Genomic DNA, 16903 nt, shown 5'->3' on the forward strand with positions numbered 1-16903 from the left:
CTATACAACCTCTGCACTCTCCAGGAATTATCCAGTGCTCAATGGAACTACTGCAGCTGTCAAGGAATCTTCTGCTGCCCCACATAAAGCTACTGCTCATCCAGGAAATACTCACGTGCCCTGTATAAACCAGCTGCAGTCTCCCAGGAATTATGCACTGCCCCGAATAAACCAGCACAAGTATCAGGAATTATCCAGCCCTTTGTGCACATGAGCATACGCGTTAGTTGTCCAGGAATTATCCCGTGCCAAGTATAAAGGACTGCAGGTATTCAGGAATTAGCCAGTGCCCCGTATGAGTGAGAGTCAGATGGTGATTTTGGTTTGTGTGAACAGAAAACTGCAGCAGGATGAAACGTACTTAAACGTCTGCCTCTTTGCACTGCAGATAAAGAGACTTCATGTCCCAGAATCCCCTGTGAGAGCGACGCTTCCTTGTCAGAGTTTCCTCCCTCCGTCCGGTTGGTTTGATGAGTCCCACACAGCGACACAACTGTGAGCAGTGATTGGGCGCTGAGCCAGACCGGGTAGCCAACGGGGAGCCAGGTGAGGCTTTTATTTTGTCAGAAGGAACTGTTAATGAATGGTACAATCCACAGCTCCATCAGAACATCTGTGAGGAGACTTTAAACAGTTCTGCCAAACCGGAGCGCATTTTGTTTTGGCTTCTGTTTTGTTCATTTACATACAGACATTAACAAATCTCTGATCAAGTCCTTTTTTTTTTTTTTTTAAACATTTGGATTATTTTATGTTGAAAACGTTTAATGTGATTTTGCATCTCAGATATATCAGGATACTTACAATTCTGGAAAGTTCTCATGTTGAGATTAAACAATAAATACAACAGTGTCCCGCTTCATCTCTGTCTGCATCAAGTTCACATCTGGAGGTTCAGCTCAGAGTTCTGAATCAGGAGCAGAGAAATAAAAATCCCTTCCTGTGTAACTTAAATAAAAGTGAATATGAAACAAAATGTGTGTTTCGAACTCCCATGAAGCTCATTAACTCTCTTCAGGAAGAGTCAGAAACCACTTGCACTGCAAAAGTTGTTTTTATTTTTGTTGTTTCCTTCAACTTTTTCTTTTGTGAAACTTCAAAATGAGCATAAAAATACATTCTGGAAACACATCTACTGTCACAACAGTCCAAGTTACCGTAATTTCCAGACTGTTGAGGCATCTGAATATAAGCCACACTCACTAACGTTAAAAAAAAAACCAGGTGTGTACATATACATCAAAGCGTGTGAAGAAAGTAGCGGCTTATAGTCCAGACATTATGGTACTCAAATGTTTGGAGCTGCAGTGTGTCAACATTATTTTGTTTCATTAGCCCTCTGGGGTCTGAATCTGTTTTCTGTTTTTAAAGCTAAATTTGATGCGGTTCAGATTTTCTAAGTGGATTTGAAGCTCAAGCCTACATGTGTCAGTGATTAACACTCATCTTCTCTTCTGTCATCGTACACAACCCTGAAGTAGCCTTTGTGTGTGTAATGTGTGTATTTGTGTGTTCAGGCTAGCCATCATGGCGGACGTGGACCCAGACACCCTGCTGGAGTGGCTGCAGATGGGTCAGGGCGATGAACGCGACATGCAGCTCATCGCTCTGGAGCAGCTCTGCATGCTGCTGCTCATGTCGGACAACGTCGACCGCTGCTTCGAGACGTGAGTTAGTTTTTTTTATTCACACCCCAGACGTTCACCTGGCAGGTGGTGGCAGGTCAGCTGACTCTCTCTCCCCTCCTCCTCCGTCAGATGTCCTCCTCGGACGTTCCTCCCGGCGCTCTGTAAGATCTTCCTGGACGAGAGCGCTCCAGACAACGTGCTGGAGGTCACGGCCCGAGCCATCACCTACTACCTGGACGTGTCGGCCGAGTGCACCCGCAGGATCGTGGGCGTGGACGGGGCCATCAAGGCGCTGTGCAACCGGCTGGTGGTGGTGGAGCTGAACAACCGGACCAGCAGGGACCTGGCTGAGCAGTGCGTCAAGGTAGGAGGAGGTGGCGGTCACATGACTCAGTGGGCAGAACACATGACTGTAGAGTCATTCATTATCAAATCAAAACATGAAAACTTATTCTGGACATCCAGAACCTTTATCTACTGACCAGAGTTCTACCTTCAGACTGTGAATGTTCCAGAGGTCCAGGTCCTTGAAGTCCACAGAGGAGGGTCCAGATTGATCACTTTAATGGACTTTTTCCATCATTTCTGAGCCTCAGAACTTCATCAGTACAGCAGATAGACATATGACATTTAGGAGGAAGAACACATCTGAGTTCTGGTAGAACCTGACACCAGATCAGTTCTACATCCATCCAGGTGTCTCAGTCTGAACACTGGACCTGGTTCTGTTCATGTCCTCTGCCAGCAGCTGGTAGCATCAGTATTATGGGATGTCTCATAGTGGTACCAGTTTAATGTCTATGACATAGAGTCATAGAAACAATCATTGGTACCCTGGATGTGGTTCTGGTTCTGATCATTCACCAGAGGAAACTTTACAAAGTGCATTCTGGGTAAACTTTCCAGGCTCATATCAGCATGTGTGATGGTGGTTGGTCAGAACCAGTTCTAGACGATGGAAGGACCAGTTTACCTCCAGAACCTACCAGAACCATCTGTAGACAGGATCCACTCTGAGGGGACAGTATTTTATAATTCTGAGGAGTCGGGTGGGAGGCACTGATTGATTTTTCATGGAATGCTCCACAGGGAACTGTTCAGCCTCAGTGACCTGATGAGGACTTTGTGTTTTGTTTTTTTGTAGACCTGCAACAATCAATCAATCAATTAGTTAGTTGTCTTTTAAATTAATGGCCAATCAGTTTAATTAACCAGTTTGAGTTTTTTCGATGAAGAAAAAAAGTCTAGATTCTGTGATTGAGCTTCATGAAGGTAAATATTTTCTGTTTTCTTTCCTCCAGTAAACTGAAAATCTTTGACAAAACAAGACATTTAAGGGAAACACAGATCCTCGTTTTGAACCATTTTCCGAGTGATTATTGGATAATGAAGATAATCATTAACTGCAGCCGTGTGTTTTCTAACTGCAGGCAGCTGCTGGTTGTTGAACTCGAGTCACAGGTCTGTTTAGGGTCAGTTTACAGTCGCCATGATAAATCCTCAAAGCTGCAAGACGTGTTTATGAGCAGGTTTTATGACCTGACACGACCACGTCCATCACAGATGCCAGATTAAAAAAGACGTCTTTGTAGAAAGGTTAGAGTTCAGCAGAAACCTGGAAAGACACGACGCTGCCTGGTTACCGCGTAAAGACGAGTTCACAGCAAGTTTCTGCTTCTTGGTTGGCAAAGTTTTATCTTCTGTTGATTTTTTGGGGGGAGTTAGCAAAGACTGAGCTCCCTCACTGGCATCTACATCCTTAAAAATAACAGAATTTAAAGAATTTATGGCCAGAAAATGTCTTATTTTAAAAATTTGCTCTTTAGAACTTTTGTAGAACTTTGAGATTATTCCTGGAACTTTTCTGTCACATTTCCTGTAATCACGACTGGGTTAATGTGATTATTATCCTGTCAGATTTTAAGAAACACGTACAGATGCAGTAAATGGTCTTTATTTTCTTTACAGCTGCATTAGTTTGTTCAGTCAGTTTGTTCAAACATCATCAGCTCTGTTCCTTCAGCAGCTGGAAGCTCATCACGGTCGTTATTTTTAATCAGTCAATCCGTTCGTTCCCTTCATCTGTTTCCAGGTTCCATCAATTAAATCAGGATTTATTGATGCTGGATTTCCTCAAATTAATACCAGGACTCAATTAAAACCCAGTTCTGTGGTAATAGTCGGAGGCGTGTAGACAAACGAATACCAGCTGGAGGAAAAGCCGTCCTGCTGCTGGAAACGGTCTGCACATACCACAATAAAAGCCTGGTTAGGGAACGCTTTTATTTTGAAATAGTGTGTTGGAAGTCAGTAGGAGCAAAGTTTGTGGATTTTACCTAAAATGTGAGCGTGTTCTGTCTTACTGAGTTCTTGTGTTAGGGTTGTGGAATCTTTTGTGTTGTTATTTATCGTTTGTGTTGGATTAGTGAAGCTCAGAGCTGCAGACTGATGATCTGCTCATAAAAACAAAAGGCTGGAAAACCAAAGTGTTGCTGGTTTCTTTAAAGTCTGAGTCTCTTTGGTGCTAAAAGCCTCATTAAAACCAATCTTTGTACTAAAATCTGACTAATTTTACTCATTTAATGCGGCTATGTAGAATTAAAGGCCAGTTTCTAATAGAAGCCTGTTGCTCTCGGCAGCTCCAGTCATCATTTGAGGAAACGCTGTGTGTGCACCTGGAAGTGCTAAAAAATGGGAAATAATGCCAACTGACTGTTTAGCATATCCCCGTTGGGACTGGTATGATGTGAAGCATGGTAAACACTCAACTGACTGGAGATAATAATCCGCTAAATTTCTTAAACTATTTAACCCTCTGCACCTATTGATGAGTTTGAAAGGCTTGTTGTCTTTTTAAAAAACACCAAAATGACAGCACTGATCAGGTAAAAACAGAATCATCTTCAGGTTCAGTTGAGAAAATAAACCAAATATAAGCTTCAAGTTATGATACTTTACTGAAAGCTATTTATTCTACATGTCTTAAATAAAAGGTTTCCAGTAACCAGATGTGGTTTAGAAACAAAACATTGTGAGGTTCATTGTGCAGCTGTGAAGCCACGAGTGACTCAGCTGTGACCAGCAGTCATGTGAGAGTTTTCAGGTGAGCAAAGACAAGAATGGGATAAATTATAAGTGTAAATATTTAATATCTACAGGATGTGAAGCCTCCGTTGTTTCCATTTTCACTATTTCTATTAAATTACTGCACTTCTTAAGTAAATAAATTATTTCAAATCAACATTTTATTTGAAATTGTTTCACTTTTTCTACCTCATTTGGGAGAAATCTCTGCATTTTCCTGCTATTTATCACCATTCGATGACCAAAAATGTCTTTCACATTCACTAAATGAAACTAAACTGGTTAAAAATATATTGACTGTATTGTTTTTTTTATCGATATTTTGGTGCCAACTACAACAAGCCTCTCTCGGAGACGCCTGAAGTTCTTTCTACCTGTGAATATCTGCAGTCTTTAGCTGCTTTCTAGTTTCTCTGGCAGCCTGAAAACGTTCCTCCCGTTGTGGGCGTCTGTCTGAGTGTAGCAGCTTGTTCAGGTTTACCTGGTTGCTGAGTGGATCCAAGTTAGATGAGCCTCAGGTTGTTTGGTTGCAGTGAACTCATGGAGGCAGATGACTGCAGCTCAGGCGTGATACTGATCTCCTGTTTGGGCTGTTTTTGCGTAGTTTTGGATCAGAGCCACACCGCGGGCTGCAGATCACAACCATGTGCTACCAGACGCTTATTAATAGATCCACGGGACCCTTGTGTTCTTTATTCGTGGTGATGGAGGCAGAAGGATGCTCTTTATCCATTCTTATGCTGCTACATGCTGTTTGACTCGGTCTTCATTTCATTTTTCTGGGTTTGACCTTTCAAAACGGAGCTTCTAATCCAATTCCTGGCGTTCCAAGTACATCAGATAAATGTTGCGTAAAGCTTTTGTCAGAATTCATCCTCGGGACTAAAACTTTCTCTGCATTCAACAAGTGAGTGACACGATTGTGTCCTTGAATATGAGATTGTATGAACTGCTCTCTGTAGGCTCACAGCTAACACATGTCACAGTTGAGGCCAAAGTTAAGGACTCGCCTGTGTAGGAGGAACATAAAAAGACCTGCACCATCTCGTGTCATCTTTCTGAATATTTAAAAACAAATGCTGTCGGATGTTTCTGGGACTGATGTTGTGTAACCAGTGTTGGTTATTTGACTGAAAACTGCCTCTAAAATACACAATTTTCTCATAAACATGGACTAAAACTAGTGGGAAGTGGCTAACTGTGTGATCTGGAGCAGATCTTGTGGCCCAGGTGTGCCATTAAATGATCCATTTGTGTTTGTGTCTCCAGGTGCTGGAGTTGATCTGCACCAGGGAGTCTGGTGCCGTGTTCGAGGCCGGCGGACTCAACTGTGTGCTGAGTTTCATCAGAGACAGCGGCCACCTGGTGCACAAAGACACGCTGCACTCGGCCATGGCCGTCGTGTCCCGACTCTGCAGCAAGATGGAGCCTCAGGACTCGTCTCTGGAGACCTGCGTCGAGTCATTATCCAGCCTCCTCAAACATGAAGACCACCAGGTAAACACTCAGCAGGCAGCCGCATTCAAACCAGGGCTCACTGAGGACGTTTACAGGAGGTCCAGACTGTGTTGTGTTCCTTTGTCCATCACAAACATGAGCCCGCTATACCAGAGCCGCTTTACCGGGCTGCAGGGTAGAACAGGAGTCGTAATGCCGGCCCGGTATAGCGGGCTGTAGTGTCGAAAGGTTTAAAGACGGACACAGTTAACTAAGATGGATGCAAACCAGTACAAACACATTTAAAATAACCACAAAGACGAGTAAAATTCTGACGGATCGTCTAGAAACAGCTGCTACGTTGTAGTTCTGGTTCTAGATCAGCTGATATGTTATGAATCCTGTGAATGTGTGCAGCTGCTCTGCTCCCAGTCTCTTCTCATCATGTCAGTAGAACAGAACCAGACTACAGTCATTTCTTATGCTGCTGACACCAGCTGGTTATGTTGGTTTAAGATCCATTTAGACTGAATCACTCACTTAGTTCAGCTACTGGTTGATTTATTTTCCTGATGGGTTGGTTAAAGATCAGCTGTTCAGTCCATTTCCTTTGCTCCCTTCGGTTCTGACCCGCTGTAACTCCTCCGGTTCTGCAGGTGTCAGACGGTGCTCTGCGCTGCTTCGCCTCATTGGCCGACCGCTTCACTCGCCGTGGCGTTGACCCCGCCCCTTTAGCCAAACACGGGCTGACAGAGGAGCTGCTGTCCCGCATGGCGGCCGCTGGTGGCACGGTGTCCGGCCCCGCCTCTTCCTGTAAGCCTGGCCGGCCCTCCACGGGCGCCGCCCCCTCGGCCTCCGACTCCAAACTGAGCAACCAGGTGTCGACCATCGTCAGCCTGCTGTCCACGCTGTGCAGGGGCTCACCGGTCGTCACGCACGTACGTACACTCGCCTCAAACTGTGTCACTTCTGGAAAGACGTGAGAGGAACTAACATCTGCTCCTTTTCCTCTCCGGGTTCAGGACTTGTTGCGCTCGGCGCTGCCCGATTCGATGGAGTCTGCTCTGGGAGGAGACGAGCGCTGCGTGCTGGACACCATGCGGCTGGTGGACCTTCTGCTGGTGCTGCTGTTTGAGGGGCGGAAGGCGCTGCCCAAGTCCACGGCCGGGTCGACGGGTCGCATCCCTGGGCTGCGACGCCTGGACAGTTCAGGGGAGAGATCCCACCGACAGCTCATCGACTGTATCCGTAGCAAAGACACCGACGCTCTGATCGACGCCATCGACACCGGAGGTCAGGAACCACACCGACGGTCCAGCAGCACACAGGAACACATCTCAGATTAGCCAGAAACAGCCACTGGGACAGCTGATCGCACATTTAATTTGTCTGGTGACTGGTATACAGGAACAACCGCTGCTTTTAATGTTGGAAGCTTTATTTCGTATTTTTAGAAGAACTGCATCAAACAGATCATTTACAGTCAGCAAGCTCGCATGAGGCAGAATTTATTTGATTTTCTATTTATTAGATTTAACCTTTGTTTAAAGCTCTGACTTTGGCTGTAAAACCTTCTGAGACTCATAATTCTTTTCTCATTTAATAAATCAGTGAATGCAGTAACTCTTTGTGGTAGATGATCGCACACAGCTGGACTTGTGTGTTGTTTGTGGCATATTTTGTCCTCTAACTCCAAGTCAACTAGACTTTTTGCGTTCGCTTTAAACAACAAATAACATAAAATTAGTTACAGTTAATTAATGAAGCAGATTTTTGTGTAGAAAGCAGTGTGCGTGTTACTCAGAGTCATGTTTCATTCACCGCTGACTGTTTGGCGTTGCAGCTTTTGAGGTGAACTTCATGGATGATGTTGGACAAACGCTGCTCAACTGGGCCTCAGCTTTTGGAACACAAGAAATGGTAAATACGCAGAACTCTTCACCTCTGTTCTTAGTTGCACTTCATGTTAGGATTTCCAGAAGCTGCTGGCTGGTTTCCTGTTTAATTTGGTAAAAACCTTCATGTTAACTTGTAGTTTCAACATCGATTCCCTCACTTTGATTCTTCGGATGATTTTCTTTCTCCGTCTTCAAAAAAAAAAAAAAAAAGATAAAGCATTTGTCTTGAATTTAACTTAAAACCTTGTAGGAATTAGAGAACTGTCCAAACACAGTCATGGCTTCTGCTGAGAGGCTTCGAATCTTCATCAGTTTGTGGGATCAGATGTGAGGAGACACTTGAGTGTAATGAGATGTGTAGAATCAAGTGATTTTGTGAAATATCGGAATTTTCAGCTCTGATTTGATTTTCTGATGTAATAGTTCATGTTCCATCTTGAAATTGGAAAGTTCTTGCTGATAAATTGTCATTTTTGCCATTAAAAAAAAAAAAAGAAACATTCTTTCAGAGCTTTTGGCAGCGTTTGGGCTTCAGAGGGTTAAAAGTCTTCCACTACCTGGAGACTTGCTTTCATTTGGATGTCTGTTTCTTTGCCCTGGTTTCACTTTGACTGTGTTTTTGTTTGTTTGTGGGTTTTCAGTGAGCTTTTCCAGTAAAGTTTATCTTATCTGTGTTTGTTGCTGTTCCAGGTGGAGTTTCTGTGTGAGAGGGGGGCAGACGTCAACAGAGGTCAGAGGTCATCTTCACTACACTACGCTGCCTGTTTCGGACGCCCACAAGTAGCCAAGGTGACGCACAAACACACCGCGAACGCATACCGTAAATCATCCAGCTGTCAGGTCCTGGTCGTATTCTTCTAATGACTCGGTGCGTTGTTTCCTGTCTGCGTTCAGACGCTGCTGCGTCACGGAGCGAATCCTGACCTGAGGGACGAGGACGGAAAGACGCCTCTGGACAAGGCCAGAGAGAGAGGACACAGCGAGGTGGTGGCCATCCTGCAGTCCCCTGGTCAGTACAGACGCCCTCTGCTGCTCTCTGGTTCATTCCAACCTGCTGTGTTTTTATTCATGCGTCTCTGAGTCAGGCTGCTTTTACACCGTCCGCCTCCGTTAAAGAGATTCAGGGAAACCAAACAAAACAGCGTTTATCATTCAGAAAGGGCAGCTTTTTTTTAAAAACAATGATTTTTACATGAGTCACCAACACATTCAGCAACCAGTTTGTTTCCACGAGTGAGTCTGACTTTGTGGCTAAATGTGGCTCATAATGAGAATGTTTCAGTTTTGTTGTCAGTTGTCCAGAATAACATTAAAAAATAGTTGAAAATGACCAAAAATTTGTCCAAACCAAACCTGAAATTTGTCCAAAATGACACAACACTGTCCACAATCACCTGAAACTTGTAGAAAAGCTTGTTTAAATGAGGTTGAAATGTGTACAAAGTGACAAAAACACGTCAAAAATCACAAAAGCTTGTTCAGATTAGCCTAAAACTTGTTCAAAATGACAAAAAATATCTAAGATTCCTGAAGACCTGTCTAAAACAACACAGACATTGTCTGAATTGACTGAAACTTGCCCAAAATAACTTGACCATTGTCCAGAATGACAAACACAAATGGCTGAAAAATATAAAAAAAACCCAAAAAAAGCAACTTTCAGTCTGACTGAAAGGAAACCCTGACATCAGCTACCTGGACCAGACATTTACCTGTATCTGGGGATACTGGCTGACTGACCTAATTGGAGTTGAAATAATTCTACATCATTTTGAATCGGTTAATCCATGCAGTATTTTCTGACACATATCTGAGTCCAAATTGTACTAATATAGTTTGTTATGTTGTTCAGAAATACATGTAAACACTGCTGTCAAGTCCTAAAACTACATCGAGACAATTATGACTCAGGGTTTTTTCTGGGCTGTGTTCCCTCAATTAACACAAATCAAAGGGTTCTTCCTGTAATTTCTGACCATCTGGTGATCAAACTTGTCTTTAATGCTGAATATATGAAACTTCAGATGACAAAATCAAAAATCCCTCTGTGAAGGAAAAACATCTTCCAGTGTCTTCTATTTCTTGATAATACAGAAAGTCATGCACAGATGATGTGTCACCGTTTTTTTTGACCACCGTGATGCAGATGAAGCCTCCAACACGGTCCTGTGTGTGTTTCAGGAGACTGGATGTGTCCCGTGAACAAAGGCGACGACAAGAAGAAGAAAGACGTGAACAAGGAGGAAGAGGAGGGCAGCGAACCCAAAGGAGACCCAGAAATGGCTCCAATCTACTTAAAGAGACTTCTGCCTGTTTTTGCACAAACCTTTCAGCAAACCATGCTGCCTTCTATTAGGCAAGCTCTCACACAGACACACACCTCTACAGCTACTACATGGATCAGAGACTGCTGATCCAGTGTTATTCTTACTTTAGTTAGAACAGATAAAAGCTGAACGGCACCGTTTGTAAGTTTGTTTTTGTGTTGGTGGTTTTCAGGAAAGCCAGTCTGGCTCTGATCAGGAAGATGGTTCACTACAGCAGTGAAGTGCTGCTGAAGGAGGTGTGTGACAGCGAGACGGGTCATAACCTGCCCACGGTGCTGGTGGAGATCACAGCTACCGTCCTGGACCAGGAGGTACGCACCATCAAACACCAACACACACATATAAACACTAACACATTGACAGTCAGCCATGTATACAGTGGTGTTTCCATCACTTCAGGGTTCTCATGAGGAAAACCGAAGGGTCCCCCCCATCTGAAAACACAGAAACAAAAAACAATGAATGTGTTATTCTGTCTCACATCATCAGAGGCCATCATGCTTGTGTGTTTTTTTTTTTGTTTGTTTTGTTTTTTAATATTTCTGTTGAACCATGATTCAAAAGCAACGTCATGATGTTCTTTACATTTTTATTATTACTTTTGTCAATTTCAGCTTATTTCAGTGACAACTGTAGCTGGAGTTAAATCCAACCACAGGCGGAGAACAATCTGGATCCTCTCTAACGTCTCAGCTCCTCAGAACCAAGTGAACCAACACAATGAGGACAAAACTTTGACTTACATTCATGTCTGTCAAACTTAACGTGACCTGAATTTACATCAAAGAAGTCTGCGGTCTAGAATTGTGAATGCATGACATTAGATTTATGTTGATGTCCTGTGTACTGATCTTCTCTAGCTCTTTTTTTTTTTTTTTAAACATTTACTGATGCCGATGCGCTCATATTTTTCCACCTAATGACAGACATCAGATCTGTCCTGTCAGGAAGTCACATCAATATTATGCTTGTCTTATCGTGATGTTGACTTTCCAGGTGTGACAAACTCAGAATCCCTCTCCTTTATTCCCTCTCTCTGTGTGCAGGACGATGACGACGGCCACCTGCTGGCTCTGCAGATCATCAGAGATCTGGTGGACAAAGGTGGAGACGTCTTCCTCGACCAGCTGGCTCGACTGGGAGTCATCAACAAGGTGTCGACTCTGGCTGGGCCGGCGTCCGACGACGAGAACGAGGACGAAGCGAAGCCTGAGAAGGTGCATAGCTGCAGTCAGAGGACTGTTTTCATGCTGCATGTGTTGTCCCGCAATAAAACATGTCTGTAGAAGTTTGATACCAGAATGAATGATGGTTGTTGTCTGCTGTTGTAATTTCAGTTGTGATATGTTGGTGTGAGACAGTTTCAGCAGTTCAGTCTTTAAGTGATAGTCAAGTTTTTAAGCGGCAGTCCTTCAACGTATGACGTGCTGGGAAAATTAACCAAATCTAAGTTAAAGCCACTTCATTCTACATGTGCCATTTAAAAATTCTTTAAAAAACTGCAAAGCTTCTTCCGAATACATTGTTAGAAAACAAAAGAAAAAAATAAATAGAAATTACAAAGTTGTTAGCAGAACTGTTCTCAGATGAACTACAGGCAGTGTTTCCAGAGGAGACACAGGAGAGCTTCAGATTAGTTGATGATGACTCAAAATTATGGTCTCGAACTACCGTAAATTCCGGACTATTGAGCACCTGAATATAAGCTGCACCCACTAACTAGACTTTCAATTAAATGCGTACCGGTAACATACACAGATACGTACCGAAGAGGCTTTTTTCTGAACAGTTCCTGTAACACGACTGGGTAAGAAATATAAACTCCAGCAGCCTACCAGGAAAAGTCATTGATCGTTATCTTCATCTTCCTCCTGCACTAAAACCACTAAAGTCGTCTTCTTCAGTGTCTTCAGGAGCTGAACAGCCTCAGAATCACTTCGTGACTTCCTCAGTCTCTCTGTCGTCGTCGCTCTCAGCGTCACTTTGGTCTCGAGACTAATTCATAAAAATCCATAAATTAGCCGCATCGTGCTTAAACCATCCATCCATCCATTATCTATACACCGCTTAATCCTCACGAGGGTCGCGGGGGGGCTTGAGCCTATCCCAGCTGACTTAGGGCGAAGGCAGGGGACACCCTGGACAGTCGTTGCTTAAACCGCTGCGTTCAAAGGGTGTGAAGAAAGTAGCAGCTTATAGTCCGGATATTACGGTACTTTGAAATAATTTTATGCAGGTTTCAAGTCGTTTTGGAGTTTTTTTTGTTACTTTGGACAAAAGGCTTGATTCAGTTTGGACGATCATCATATCATCTCCAGCAGCTGAGTGTTGTGTTTGGTTGTTTGTGCTGCAGGAGGAGGAGGTGCAGGAGGACGCCAGGGAGATCCAGCAGGGGAAGCCCTACCACTGGAGGGACTGGTCCATCATCAGGGGGAGGGACTGTCTCTACATCTGGTCGGACGCCGCCGCCCTCGAGCTCTCCAACGGATCCAACGGCTGGTTCAGGTTCATCCTGGACGGAAAGCTCGCCACCATGTATTCGAGCGGGAGTCCAGAGGGAGGATCAGACAGCTCTGGTATGAATAAGGCCAACGTTAAGCTGAGTGACTCAAAGTGTTTATTGTAGCACCTCTGACTGATGACCTTCTCCTGACCGCAGAGTCTCGCAGCGAGTTCCTGGAGAAGCTGCAGCGGGCGAGGAGTCAGGTGAAGCCGGTGACGGCCAGTCAGCCCATCCTGTCCAGCGTCGGTCCCACCAAGCTGACGGTGGGAAACTGGTCCCTGACCTGCCTGAAGGACGGAGAGATCGCCATCCACAACTCAGACGGGCAGCAGGCCACCATCCTGAAGGAGGACCTGCCCGGCTTCGTGTTCGAGTCCAACAGAGGAACCAAACACTCGTTCACCGCCGAGACGTCGCTTGGTGAGTCTCAGAGAGAGTCTGAGGTCAGGAGGAGAACATTGGCGTGGTTGACGCTAGTAGATGATCCTGTACCTATCTGTGTGTGTTTGCAGGCTCTGAGTTCGTGACCGGCTGGACGGGGAAACGTGGCAGGAAGCTGAAGTCGAAGCTGGAGAAGACGAAGCAGAAGGTGAAGAGCATGGCCAGGGAGCTGTATGACGACCACTTCAAAGCTGTGGAGAGCATGCCCAGAGGAGTGGTGGTCACCCTGAGGAACATCTCCACACAGCTGGAGTCCGCCTGGGAGCTGCACACACACAGACAGGTAGGTCCACAACAACACACACAGACAGGTAGGTCCACAACAACACACACAGACAGACAGGTAGGTCCACAACAACACACACAGACAGACAGGTAGGTCCACAACAACACACACACACAGACAGGTAGGTACACAACAACACACACAGACAGGTAGGTCCACAACAACACACACAGACAGACAGACAGGTAGGTACACAACAACACACACAGACAGACAGGTAGGTACACAACAACACACAACAACACACACAGAGAGGTAGGTACACTGACATACAGACACTCGAGCTGTTTGATCACATTGGATTGATTTCAGTATTAAAACTCACGTTAGTGTTGACATGTTGGTGACGTTGTTGGTGTATTTTGTGTGTGTCGACAGTGTACTGAAGGTGAGAACACCTGGAGGGACCTGATGAAAACCGCTCTGGAGAACCTGATCGTGGTCCTGAAGGACGAAAACACGATTTCTCCATACGAGATGTGCAGCAGCGGTCTGGTCCAGGCTCTGTTCACCGTCCTCAACAATGTGAGTGTCCTCCTACACCTGTCCCCTACCACACCTGTCCCCTCCAACACCTGTGTTTTATTCAGAAACCTGCAGCGTTTCTACAGCGTGTCAGCTGCATTATAGCAGCTTTGACTTAACACAGCACCGTGCATCAGATCTTCATCACATAACAGCAGTGTCTGTCCAGATGTTGAGGCAGATGTGTGACCTGTTTCCTGTTGTGTGTCTGTGTGCAGAGTGTGGAACTGGACCTAAAACATGATTGTAAGCCTTTAATGGAGAGGATCAATGTCTTTAAGGCGGCTTTCAGCGAGAACGAAGACGACGAAAGGTAACGTCAGGCTCACGTTGTGATTTCACACATACAGATGTTCATTACTTCTCTGTAGCTAACCCACCGGCTGGAGAGCAGCTTGATATTATTTGACAATTTATAGAATAATCCGTTAAACGAGGGATTGAAATACTCGTTGGATGCATCAGATTGCAGATAGTTAACAGGAGCTTTATTTGTTTTTTAACACCAGTTGCAGGTGGGAAAAAACTCCAAGATGTCAGTGCATCAGATTATCAACTGATGTCACTGAAAGCAGTTTAACCTGTTATCAGTCAGAGCCTCAGGTTTCTAATTAAAAACGGATTTTAGCTTGTAGAGGTTTAGCAAGTGAGTTCAGACCTTTGGGGTGACTTTGGAGAGAAACGTATAGATGTTAAAATCAGATTGAATCGCTCTCTGTTCACCGCCCTCCCCTCTGGCAGACTCAGAGTCATGAGAACCGAACCAGTAGAGTAAAACACAGCTTTCTCCCCGTGGCTGTGAAGAGACTGCTGCAGGAACAATGACACTCCCAGTTCACAGAATCAGCTTAACAAATGCTCTTTTGCACTTTTTATAGAGTATTTATTTTAGATTTTATTTTATTTTATTATTTATATAATCTTTTAACTTTTTTTGCTTGTGACATATTAGCTGCTGCAAAGAGGATGACAATAAAGCTTCTTCTTCTTCTAAACAGTCAGATTAAAGCAGTAGATTAACCCTGTGTGTGTGTTTCTGTTTGTGTGTGCAGCCGACCCGCTGTTGCCTTAATCCGTAAACTGATCGCTGTCCTGGAGTCGATAGAACGTCTACCTCTGCACCTGTACGACACTCCAGGATCCTCATACAACCTGCAGGTGAGTCGCTGTGCGTTTGCGAGTCTCCAAACACCAGGTGCGTCGTTGTGTGTTTGCCTGTGTGAAACCTGATGTAGTGTGTCTTTGTGCGCCAGATCTTGACGAGGAGGTTGCGGTTCCGTCTGGAGCGAGCGCCGGGAGAGACAGCGCTGATCGACCGGACGGGCCGCATGCTGAAGATGGAACCGCTCGCTACTGTGGAGTCTCTGGAACAGTACCTGCTGAAGATGGTGAGCACAACACAATGCACACACTGAAAACACACACTGAGCTCTTGTGGCTCCGTCTGAACCTTCCTCATTGTCTTCGTCATCGTCTTCGTCTCCAGGTGGCCAAACAGTGGTACGACTTTGAGCGCTCGTCCTTCGTCTTTGTGAGGAAGCTGAGGGAAGGACAGACCTTCACCTTCAGACACCAACACGACTTTGACGAGAACGGCATCATCTACTGGGTCGGAACCAACGCCAAGTAAGAACAGATGTTTTATTCAACTTTTTTCAGCACAGTGTCAACCATCAGAACCCCAAACTGGGCTTGAAAGGAATGGTAGCTTAAAAAAAATCTGAGTTTAAAATTGTGATATATTTAATTAAAATCACTGAATTCTGCATGTTTTTTTTTAAATTATTTTTATTTTTTTTAAAATCACTAAAACTGAACTGTTTGCTCAAACCAGATTCAGCAAAACAAAAATCTAAACCTTCCTCCTTCTGGTTCTGACTCTCCATGACTGACTCAGAGTTTGTTTCTGTAGAGGTAGGACTTTATGTTGCAGAGAACTAGTGAGGAAAACCCACACAGACTGGTTTGGGTTCAGAGGTTGAAAGAAGAATAATTTAATTTGGGCTCACATTTTTCTGTGCTCTTTAAACATGTCATATTTCACTGCTTATTCACAGTTGCTTTATCTGATTTAAAATGTTTTTTAAAAAAAAAGAAGGAGCCTGACTTTCTGTTTACGCTGAATTTAACCCTCTAACCATATTTCCGCGGCACTCAGGACGGCCTACGAGTGGGTTAACCCTGCAGCCTACGGCCTGGTGGTGGTGACGTCCTCAGAGGGGAGGAACCTTCCTTACGGCCGTCTGGAGGACATCCTGAGCCGGGATAGCTCCGCCCTCAACTGTCACACCAATGACGACAAGAACGCCTGGTTCGCCGTCGACCTCGGCCTGTGGGTCATCCCCTCAGCATACACCCTGAGGCACGCCAGGTAAGGAAGCAAACGCACCTCTGACACGCCAGGTAATGAAACAAATACACCTGAGACACACCAAAATTTAAGATAAAATAAATGAGATATAAAGGGAAAGGAGCATAAAGAAAAGGAGGTTTATAAGTTGAAGGCAGTGTTGAAAACACGTCTTATAGATGCTTTGTATCCTGGAACAAGCACACCTCCAACCTGACAGCTGACGGCTACCAAACTGAATAAATGATGTCTATTAAACGTGTCTTCCTGGTTCCTTTCCCTCCTCCTGCAGGGGTTACGGCCGCTCTGCGTTGAGGAACTGGGTGTTTCAGGTGTCGAAGGACGGCCAGAACTGGACAACTCTCTACACCCACGTGGACGACGGCAGCCTGAACGAACCGGGGTACGGCCTTTTATCTGAGCT

At 44.7% G+C, this 16903-nt stretch overlaps 1 protein-coding gene across 2 annotated transcripts in view; it reads left to right on the forward strand.

Annotated features, from left to right (window-relative positions):
- The window catches only part of hectd1 (HECT domain containing 1), a 40048-nt gene that overhangs the window by 7886 nt on the left and 15259 nt on the right, over positions 1-16903 (forward strand). The window contains exons 2-23 of one of the 2 annotated variants that reach the window (XM_008277123.1): positions 389-546; positions 1518-1667; positions 1758-1992; positions 5982-6209; positions 6806-7087; positions 7172-7442; positions 7993-8069; positions 8738-8836; positions 8942-9056; positions 10229-10403; positions 10547-10685; positions 11421-11591; positions 12728-12950; positions 13034-13297; positions 13390-13601; positions 13983-14129; positions 14348-14442; positions 15182-15287; positions 15365-15517; positions 15616-15755; positions 16288-16500; positions 16772-16882. In XM_008277123.1, the coding sequence (XP_008275345.1) occupies positions 1528-1667; positions 1758-1992; positions 5982-6209; positions 6806-7087; positions 7172-7442; positions 7993-8069; positions 8738-8836; positions 8942-9056; positions 10229-10403; positions 10547-10685; positions 11421-11591; positions 12728-12950; positions 13034-13297; positions 13390-13601; positions 13983-14129; positions 14348-14442; positions 15182-15287; positions 15365-15517; positions 15616-15755; positions 16288-16500; positions 16772-16882 (3596 nt within the window). In that variant the 5' untranslated portion in view covers positions 389-546; positions 1518-1527. The remainder of the gene's footprint in view (positions 1-388; positions 547-1517; positions 1668-1757; positions 1993-5981; positions 6210-6805; positions 7088-7171; positions 7443-7992; positions 8070-8737; positions 8837-8941; positions 9057-10228; positions 10404-10546; positions 10686-11420; positions 11592-12727; positions 12951-13033; positions 13298-13389; positions 13602-13982; positions 14130-14347; positions 14443-15181; positions 15288-15364; positions 15518-15615; positions 15756-16287; positions 16501-16771; positions 16883-16903) is intronic. The other variant, XM_008277124.1, reaches the window with a different exon arrangement.

This window comes from Stegastes partitus, unplaced genomic scaffold (assembly GCF_000690725.1).
Source record: "Stegastes partitus isolate 25-593 unplaced genomic scaffold, Stegastes_partitus-1.0.2 Scaffold89, whole genome shotgun sequence".
In the NCBI taxonomy this organism is placed as follows: Eukaryota; Metazoa; Chordata; class Actinopteri; family Pomacentridae; genus Stegastes; species Stegastes partitus.